We start from the raw sequence: 10,078 nt of genomic DNA on the forward strand, positions 1-10,078 counted from the left end.
ACAAACCAACTCAAAGCAGCATAGCCAGCAAACAGCTCTCTGATTTTTTTGATTTTTTTTGTTCTTGTTGAAAGATATTTGTGTTTTGAAATCTGCTCATTCCATAATAGCGGCTTCTGCAGGGAAGGTTATAATCCTGTCTTCTGAGACTTGACAGTTCAATTTGGAATGTTCGCTTGCATAGTATCCATGCCTTGATCTGTAGAAGGAAATGGGACACTGGTTGTATGAGGATTCTTTTTTTTAAAAAAAAACGAGTATCTGACCATTTTTAACAAGTGAGAGGGTAGGGTTTTTTTGGGGGGGAGGTGTGTGCACTATCTTACTGAGCTTATGTATCTCAGGAGCACTGTCAAATTTAAGAAACCTTAGAGATGCCTTCAATTTGAAACCTCGTCAATTTTAAAAGAATTGACAGTAGGCTATGGCTACACTACAAGGCTTTTAGTGACATGGCTATGCCCGAGAGCTGTGCCACTGAAAGGCATGCCGTGTAGCTGCTGTTTGTCGGCAGGGGAGAGCTCTCCTGCTGACAAAGTGGTGTTCACACCAGCGCTTTTCATCGGTAAAACTTCTGTCGTTCAGCAAGGTGGGTTTTTTTTAACACACCTGAATGACAGAAGTTTTGCAGACAAAGTGCCAGTGTAGACAAACCCTCGGGTTCTACATTTGCCTGTGAGGTCCCCGTCCCAATTTTTGTGATTTCACAACACATTTCTGTTTTTAAAAAATGTTGCTTTCATAGAGCAACAGGAGAGATTAGCACTAACCGAGAAAGTGATGGTCTTTGAACAGTGAAAATGAATATATGCAAAGTGTCAAATTTAAATATTGTGCAAGGTTAAACATTCTGGGAAACCATAGACTGAGGCGTGTGTAGTACTTGAAACTGCAATCCCTTGTGAAACTGACTAGATAGCAAGTTAAGTGTCCCTTCATACTGATGTGCAGCTCAGCTAGTCTGGATTTAACTTTTACAAGCCGTGCAGTTTTGTCCTGCAGAAGAATGCAGGCAATCTGTTTTCCTTCTGTTTTGCTGCAGTAACCTGGCATCTCCAGCCATCTGTTTTTTGCCCAGTTTAGATTATTCCTCTTCCTCACATAGTTCAGATTTAATTGATCACTTTCATTAAACCATCCAGCCTCAGTATATCCAATCAGTTCTTAAGATCTGAATCAGGCAGAGGTTTCCACTGGGGATGTTGCAACAGAATGATAGTATATTGTACTAATCAGCCTGTAGTGGCTAAAACGCGTATCTTTTCTGGCAGATAAAGCATTTCAAACCCTTTGTGGTTATATTCATTTAGATTGTTTTTTCTGCTCAAGGGCATTTATCAGCTGTGGCGTGACTATGTTAATCTCTGCTGTGACAACTTGTGGTAATACAGTATTTCCATTGAATTTTGCTCATCTGTTACCATATTGTCAATTTATTCTTGACATCCCCACCCCCAGCCTTTCTGATGTACTGTTGGTTTTTATGTACAGTAGATGATCATCCTATCAGTAAACTGATGAGTGGGTATAATTGTTTCCTGATGAAATCCATGCATTTGTCTTTATCCCAAGTGCAAACCCCTCTAGATAACGGAGTATTCTGAAGTTTTGCCACTCTCTCAGGCCCAATCTTAATTGTTGTTATATATGGTGGTGTGATCTGAACTTTCCCATACCTACATGCCAGGCTGCAAGAAGAAATCTGGGAATGGAACATTGTAGGGCTTCCATGGTATTAGAGGAACTGTTGTGTGGGAATAAAGTGGTGTCCCAACGCAATACAATCTTCGAATGAGTTTGGAAGCCACGATGTTGGAATCTGACTGCCTACATCTGTCGCAGTGGGAGTACAGAATGATACGACTCAGTGCCTGTTCTAAAATATGATGCTGGGTGAATGTATTGTGTATGTTTAACAGGTTTCACTGTTGCACTGTAATATGTCTTTGTGTAATTAAAGTTTTTATTATTTATTTGATCATCTCATTATGCATCTATCTTGGTTTGATACCTTGCAAACATTGCAAAACGTAAATTAACTTGATTTTTTTCTACCCTCTGAAACCGTAGTCTGTTTTATGTAACAGCTTATTAACTGCAGCCCCAATACATTTCTACCTACAACATCTAAGGTGGGATAAGTCAAATGACTTTGACTTATAAGTCATTTATAAATGAGATGCAGCCTGATTCTCAATTTACACCAGTGTGAAACTGTTAATTCCATTTACTTCAACGGTGTTATGCTTGACTGACACCCATGTAAATGGGTGCAGGCTTAGGGTGTCTGTTAAACACTTATTTCAGTAGCACCTAAAGCCCTCAACCAGATAGAACCCCATTGTGCTTGGCCCTGTACAAACCGTATTATAAATGACAGGTTCCTGTCCCAAAGAGCTCCCAATAGATGTGGAGACCTCCTAAGCGATGGTGTCATACTAATAATACAGGAAGGCTGCTCTTGATGATGGGAAATGCAAAGGAGAAGGCTCTTGTGCCCCTCAAGGTGAGCTCTTGTGAAGTCAGTACTAGACACACTTCCATTCATACTTTCATGTAAGGGGATTTGTAATAGTATTCTCCCTACAGCTACTATCCAGCCATGTGTTTCTCTCCCAGGGGAGGGCAGAAAAGGATTAACGTATTGCAGAGTGCTTTACAAATGTGAAGCAAATCACCCAGTATGCCCTTGAGATGGGTATTATCCTTATAGCACAGAGAAGTGAAAGTGGCACATAGCACTGAAATGAATTTCCTAGTATTACCAACCCCCTGTGTTCAAAGCTCTTGAGCCAGGCCCCTACCCACTGATTACTTTTAAACACATGAGACTTTTACAAAAAACAAAACAAACAAACCCCAAAGCTGTTAGTGTAGTAGTTAGTTACAGCCCTAGTCATAGAGTGGAACCCCATGATGATAAGGGCTGTGCAGATGCAGAACACAAAGATGATTCCTGCCAGATCTGCTTTGGGTTTCAAGACAGGGAAACAAACCATAAGGACTGAGATCCCCAATCACTGATTGGAGTAACCCTGAATATGGACACTGGACTCTAACCTATGAACTATTTCTAAAAGGACTTTTGGCAACTACAAGCTCATCTCTGCTATGTATCTGAACCTCAAGAATTGAATTCAAGTCTGTATGTATTGTGACAAAGTTCCTGCTCTACCTTGGAGGGTCTTGCACTTATTGGCGGATTTGCTCGTCTTGGAGCTTCACGGCAGCCCTCACCTTGGCCGTTTTTCTGAACCCACAGTCCAGCTCGACGACTCCTGTGTCTAACCAGGAGTTGGAGGATTTGGGGGGAACCCAGGCCTGCCCTCTACTCTGGGTTCCAGCCCAGGGCCCTGTGGAATGCAGCTGTCGAGAGTGCCTCCTGGAACAGCTGTGTGACAGCTACAACTCCCTGGACTACTTCCCCGTGGCCTCCTCCCAACACCTTCTTTATCCTCACCACAGGACCTTCCTCCTGGGGTCTGATAATGCTTGTACACCTCAATCCTCCAACAGTGGACGTTCTCACACTCAGCTCATCACACGCACCACAAACTGAAGTGAGCTTTTTAAACCCAGGGGCCCTGATTAGCCTGCCTTAATTGATTCTAGCAGCTTTTTGATTAGAACACCTGCAGCCAATCAGCCTGTCTGTCTTGTCTCCAGAAGGTTCCTGATTATTCTGAAACCTTCCCTGTTACCTTACCCAAGGAAAAGGGATCTACTTATAATATATCTGCCTTCTATTACTCTCCTATATTTGACCACACTCCTGTCCCTGTTGTTCATTATTTGTCCCCTGTAATTATTTGGTTTTCCAGGTCTTGTGGACCCCTCTCTTAGGCTGCGCGGGGGGAGGGGAATCCCAATAAGATTACTCTCCTATAGCCATCTGGCCTGACCCTGTCACAGTATATTGATCTTTTAACCCACACTCACTCTCTTTTCAAGAAGAAAAGGAGTACTTGTGGCACCTTAGAGACTGACCAATTTATTTGAGCATAAGATTTCGTGAGCTACAGCTCACTTCATCGGATGCATCGATGTAAAGCTTATGCTCAAATAAATTGGTTGGTCTCTAAGCTGCCACAAGTCCTCCTTTTCTTTTTGCGAATACAGACTAACACGGCTGCGACTCTGAAACCTGTCTTTTCAAGGAGCTTCCAAGGTGTGTGTTCTTTGTTTTCTGGTTTCCGTGGCCATAGGGTGCATCGGGATCCCCTTTGCCAGCTTTCCTCCACACAGATGCTCAGATAAATTGGTTAGGCTCTAAGGTGCCCCAAGCCCTCCTGTTCTTTTTACTCAGAAGGGATCCCAAGGCGGGTTTGGAAGGGACCTCAGTAGGTATCTATCCAACCCCCTGCTCAAAGCAGGACCAAGCCCCAATTTTTGCCCCAGATCCCAAATGGCCCCCTCAAGCATTGAACTCACAACCCTGGGTTTAGGAGGCCAATGCTCAAACCGCTGAGCTCTCCCTCCCCCCACCCCTTGATCACTGGGCTTGAAGGAACACAACGGACTAGCAGCAGCCTGGGGCTAAAAAAATAAAACGGCAAGAGCTGGCAGCCGTGCCTCTACCAGAGCCGGGCTCTTGGGACTCCCGCCACCCAGTCCCGTGGAACGGGGGCTTGCGCGTGGAGCCAGCAACCCCGGGGCAGCGGCTGCCGAGGAGCTGCTCGGGCGCCGGGGGAGGACACAGGGACCGAACCAGCTGACGCTGGGCTGGCTATTACGGGGCGGGGCTACTCTCCCGAGTGACACGAGATCTCACCAATAGGGACAGAGCTCCCGCCTCAGCCAATCGGAAGAAGCGGGGGCGGGACTATTCGAGCGCTTGAAGATTTCTTTGGCGGTTCAAGATGGCGGCGGCTGGCGGCGAGGGCCCGGCGCGGGCGGAGGGCGAGGGGGCCGCCGCCGCCGGCGGCTTCTCTTCGCTGCCAGCCCCGGAGGAAGAGCCGGGCCGCGGGCAGCTCTTCGACACCGTGGTGGATGCTTTCCTGGAGAAGCTGGTGGCCGCCGGCAGGTGAGGGGACAACATCTCGCGAGAACGGGGGGCCAGGGGGTTCGAGCGGGAAGTCTCGCGAGGGGTGAGGAAGGGGCGGGTCAAGTGTCGCGAGACTTTAGGCGGAAATCACGCGAGACTTGTGGCTGGGTCTCTGTAGTTGGCCAGGGTCTTGTTTCTCTCTCCCATGTGTTGTCAGAGACCAGTGGCTGAGCTCTGGACACCCTGGTGAGGGGCTCTTTTAAAGCTAGCTGCACAGCCTGTTGGGAGAAGGGGGAATCTTGCCTTCAGTCTGGCTCCCCTTCTCCCTCTGGGTAGTAATGTCAGTACACCTGCCCAGCCCCTTATCTAGTACCTAGTGACTTGCCCCCCAGAGCCAATAAAAAGCATCAGATCAGAGTTTTAAAAAATTTTTAATTTCAAACACTAATTATGCAAAGGGCCCAAGTGTTGTGATAGCTGCCGATAAACTGATGCCATGAATGTAATTCTGGTGGGGGGAAGGCACTGCCCTTAAACACAAGCAGCATCTGATACCTTTCATACAGCTGTCTTGTATTTCCTCGAGATGGAGGGGCCACCCTAGGTCTTAAGACCTAGCAAAGTGAGTATCCGTTCCACTCTGTTCCTGCCATCTCCTTAATAATTCCTGGACCAGGTGCCCTGTTGTAGGGAAAAACGCACCACTTGTCTAGATCCACCCCTCCCAAACGTGCATTTGGTGGTAAGTGCAGACCAACCCCTGTGGCTTCATCCTGTTTCCCTAATCTCCCGCAAGTTCCTGCCATGGGTTCAGCTGCTCACACAGCAGTTCCACCTATGGAGGAGATGACACCGACTCCTAATCTAGATCGCAGGGAAATGAAGGATAACCCATCTGATTTAGCCAATTTCTGCCTTTAGTTATACCACTGCGATACTGCTGATTTCAGAGGGGTTATGTAGATGTCACTGAGTGCAGAATTTGGCCCTTTACAGGTGACTGTGAATAAAGATTTTGTTCTGTTCTTTTGAACACAATAAAACCTTTGTGAATTGGTGCTCTTTTGTTAGACCAACCAGTCTACAGATGTGTATGGATCAGTTGTGCATATGGTTTGTTAACTATGGACAATTTTACAGAATATTTTTTACTTCCATTTTGTTCTCTTCTGACATAAACATGAATCTTCAGTCAGGCTTTTACAGTGTTGTAACTCTGTAATTTCCAGTGTGTGGTATTTTAAACCACTTATCTGGTTTGCATTTTTTTTCTTCTTCTTTTGCACAGTTACCAGAGGTTTGCAAACTGCTACCATCGCTTCTATAAACTCCAGCCTGAAATGACCAGAAGTATATATGATCAGTTTATATCCCAGCTGCAAACTTCCATTCAGGTAAGAACTGCAAATGTTTAGCTGAGAATTAAAGACTTGTTTGTAACATCCCAAAAGGTGTATGGGGAAATATAACGCTTTGGATGTTGCAGAATTTTTCATCCAAAGGTCTTGGAACATTTTCCAAATAATATTGAATCAAGCCTCATATCAACCCTGTGTGACAGGTTTATATTACTCATTTTACAGATGGGTAAACTTTTATAGACCAGGCACAAAACAGCTGACTTACCTCAGATCTGACTCCCAATCACTAGGTGGTGCTCCTGAAACTGCAAAGCTATGTGCTTCAATACAGTGTGCTCTGATCATTTGTTCCCTGAGATCCTAAGCAAGTTTGCAACTAATATACCCTTCCCTGTCCCCCCTTTTTTGGGTCTTTCCCCAGTGCCTATCTGTACTGGTGGGGGAAATTGTCTTGATCCCTGTCAGTTTCATGACTGCCTGCAGAGTTCTGAATAGCTTCCCTGACAACTGACAAGACTGGGACAATTTTCATTCTTCTGCTACTTGGGAAAGCTATGAGCAGCAGCAAATGCACTGGAGCTGACTACAGACTGAGGAAGCAAAGCATAGGTTGTACTTGTTTCCTGTTTCGAAGGACATGTAGAGGAGAAAGTCCTTGCGCTCACAGTGGGAAGGACCAAGCAGAGAGATGTCCATGGATTGTACTTCCATTTTGTTATCGTTCTTGAATCCCCAGTGGTTTTCCTCTGCAGGAGGAGATTCGTGAGATAAAGGAGGAAGGGAATCTTGAGGAGCTCTTTGCCTCGATGGATAAAATTGTGGAGGAAGCAAAGAATCGGGAAGAGCCCGCATGGTAGGCAGTGCTCTGCTTGGCATGTTGGAAGTATGCTTGTGCTAGTTTATTGGAGACCTGTTCCTTTGATTCTTAAAGAGATAAAATTGACCCTTGTGCAGCACATTAAACCCCGTGGAAGTGAAGTGGTGTATAGATCTTGTGATGGCTCTCTGGATGGGGTGAATTTCACGCAAAGGTGAATGGCAGAGGGGATTTTTTTAAATCATACTACTGTATCGCGACAGGAAATTGATTTCCAAAGTGCACCTTCCACTTAACGGAGTCTGTTTGAATCTCTGACTCCGTCAACTAGTTGGACTTCTGTGTGTGCTAGAATCACACGTTCTAGGCCATGTCCATAGAGTTGGAGGGGAAGTAAATTCTTGTGCTGAATGTTACTCTGAACCGTAGCTGCTTGGAGTGTCCTGATATGTTGAAAATTTACATGGTGCGTAGCCCTTGGGGCTTATTGGCCACTGGAAGTGCTGGGAGTCACATTGTGTTGTCTTTGAAAGGCAGCTGATAATCTTTTCACCAATAATTTGTGTACCTTTTCGTGTTCAAGGGTGGGGATGTGTGTTAATCAAATCTCATGCTTCAGGGCATCATCTGATTGCATGAGTGTCAGAAAGGATTCCTCCCTTCCCCCCACCTACATCATGGCACAGTGAGACAGGTTCATTGTGGGGTGGGTTCGCCTTGCTCTAAAGCTTCTACTGTTGGGCACTGCCAAAGATAGGATACTGGACTTGAGGGCCTGATCAATTATTGTAATATTACATGTTCCAATTAAAGCACTTAAGTACAGCACCATGCAAAGTTGGTGCATTCCAGTCCTCTCAACAACATCCCTGTCACTTCCAGGCGCCCCAGTGGGATCCCGGAGGAAGATATTCATAGTGCCATGGTGCCGTACCTCCTGAAGCACCAGACATACCTGCGTAAAGCCCTGAAAGAGAAGGAAGAGGAGAACAGGAAGCTGGCAGAGTCTGTATTGGCCGGACGGGCGAGAATCTCAGAGATGCAGCAGCAGATACAAAATCGCAAGCAAGCATGGCAGGTAAAATCTCCATTCCAGCCAGCCTCCAAATCAAGAAAACTGAGCGAGAGTGTCCCAGTCTCTCCAGTTTGAATAGACAATGGCCACACTGGGATAGAAGGTTCCAAGAATGCTAGCTGCAAACAAACTGCACTCAACTGCAGGATTTGCTTATGTGCACAAATCCCAAGGCTCCAATCTAGCTTCATTGTGTTGCATCTGTTGCTGCTCTGATTAATTGCATATCAGCTAATTGCATAATGCTGTTAATTGCCTATATCCCACAGTGAGGTCTCCATGTATAATCACACCTCTTTCATGAAGAGTCAGGAAACCCATGAGATTTTGCTTATTCATGCAAGTTCTTTTTTAACAGCTGTTAGGACATGCAGAAGAGGGGAAGATGAGACTGTCCCTGTAATGGCAAGAAGAACTGTTCAGACCCCTAAGGCCAGACTTTTCACCAGGGCTGCCTTTGCACCTGCTCTTAGAGCCACATTTTCCAAAGAGCTGCTCCAATGGAAATCTGGCCCTTGGTGTCTTAGTGGAAGCAGCCGGATGCTGAGCATTTAAAACAGATGTGGCCCTTATCTAGACAGATGCCGAGCTCTCTGGAAAAGTCGGCTCTAAATGCATAATTTCACTTGTATGCATTTGCAGGGCATGGGGGGGTTAGTCCTGCATCTGTGCTCATAAGCAGAGTGTTTTGCCTAGGGTGGTGTTTTGTGTACGTGCAGTTCCTTCCCTTATGGGGCCTTGTTCCTGGATCAATGCATCTCAACAATGAATGAGCTGTATTCTGCACATGCTGTCAGCAGTGTTACACTGTCCTGTCTCCAAGTGTGGAAACGATGCTCCTTTTTGCATCAGTGCTGCATTTGTTTCCTGAACAGTGGGATTTGTGGAGGAGAGAGACTTCACCAATATTTTTTCTTCTATCCAGGCAATTAGTAAAGAACAGAGAGAACTAATCATGACGTTCCAGGAGCCCGAATGAGGAGGCAGGGGAAGATTTTGCAGGAGTTTCATGTATGGGGTTTATGTTCATCAGTGAAGCCTTGCAGATCTTTTCGGAAGTGGGATTCTCTGTGCATTTACATAAATACCCACTCAAATTGCGCTGAAAACTTGACTTGTCAAGAGCTTTTGTGTTCATTTGTCAGACAGAAGGGAGAGAACAGTTTACAACACCGTGTGAAAATTGGATATACTGAAACAGTTATGGGACATAATTGATCAAAATGTGTTGAAATGAGCGACTGCACCAGGGTTTTAGGAAAATCAGCAATAACTCCCGATTCCCAACTAAGCTCAACAGGAAGGAAGATCTCACACAGGTTTTGAAAGCTACAGCAGATCTGTGCATTCATGCTGCGCTATCTTAAAAGCTTTACCAAACAGAGAGAACTCTGTCCTTCCACATTTAAAGGTAGAATTTTTAATACTGATCGTTCTTATGACCACTCACAGGATTTCAGGAGTGTAATAGAGCCAATCGTAGGTTCCTTCTGCAGCAAGTAACACACCTGTACCTCTGAAGGAAAGAAGCAAATACCAAAACTTCAGCTCGTAGGATTTCTGTCAGCAGAACAGTCTGTAGATGTGAAGGCAAGTGACCGTCTAAAGCAGGGAGAGAGATGTTACACTGGTACAGTGGATGAATCCCTTGTACATAGTTACTTGGAATGGTGTTTTGACATAATAACGCTTGTTTTTATAATCTTAGAACCTGCCTTTTTTTTCCCCTTTAACAAGTGCCTCTTAGTAAGAAAAATAAACACTTCCTTCGTCGTAGCTGCTCTAACCCATTATTATGTGGTTAATTGTCGTCTTTGCAGCAATTTAACTGGAACGTTTTG

At 45.3% G+C, this 10,078-nt stretch overlaps 1 protein-coding gene and 1 long non-coding RNA gene across 2 annotated transcripts; one reads left to right on the plus strand and one right to left on the minus strand.

The window, feature by feature from the left end:
* Positions 1-40: 40 nt before the first annotated feature.
* LOC311512611 lies at positions 41-4,907 on the minus strand. Its single transcript, XR_014709487.1, has 2 exons — positions 4,772-4,907; positions 41-199 (listed from the first exon to the last, which is right to left on the minus strand). It is a non-coding gene; the product is annotated as an uncharacterized lncRNA (long non-coding RNA).
* On the plus strand, positions 4,783-10,013 carry PMF1 (polyamine modulated factor 1). Its single transcript, XM_084613929.1, has 5 exons — positions 4,783-5,023; positions 6,273-6,378; positions 7,098-7,198; positions 8,045-8,240; positions 9,163-10,013. Exons 1-5 carry the CDS (start codon positions 4,860-4,862, stop codon positions 9,214-9,216), a joined length of 621 nt encoding a protein of 206 aa, XP_084470055.1. The 5' UTR covers positions 4,783-4,859; the 3' UTR covers positions 9,217-10,013.
* The last annotated feature ends 65 nt before the right edge of the window (positions 10,014-10,078 follow it).

Source organism: Lepidochelys olivacea (genome assembly GCF_965140295.1).
Source record: "Lepidochelys olivacea isolate rLepOli2 genome assembly, chromosome: 24".
NCBI classification, from domain to species: Eukaryota; Metazoa; Chordata; order Testudines; family Cheloniidae; genus Lepidochelys; species Lepidochelys olivacea.

Excerpts from the sequence above, each read along its gene's own strand:
- PMF1 (XM_084613929.1), top strand. The coding sequence starts at position 4,860 with ATGGCGGCGGCTGGCGGCGAGGGCCCGGCGCGGGCGGAGGGCGAGGGG. Across the intron at positions 5,024-6,272 it reads AAGCTGGTGGCCGCCGGCAG|TTACCAGAGGTTTGCAAACT; the intron begins GTGAGGGGACAA and ends TCTTTTGCACAG. Across the intron at positions 7,199-8,044 it reads AATCGGGAAGAGCCCGCATG|GCGCCCCAGTGGGATCCCGG; the intron begins GTAGGCAGTGCT and ends TGTCACTTCCAG.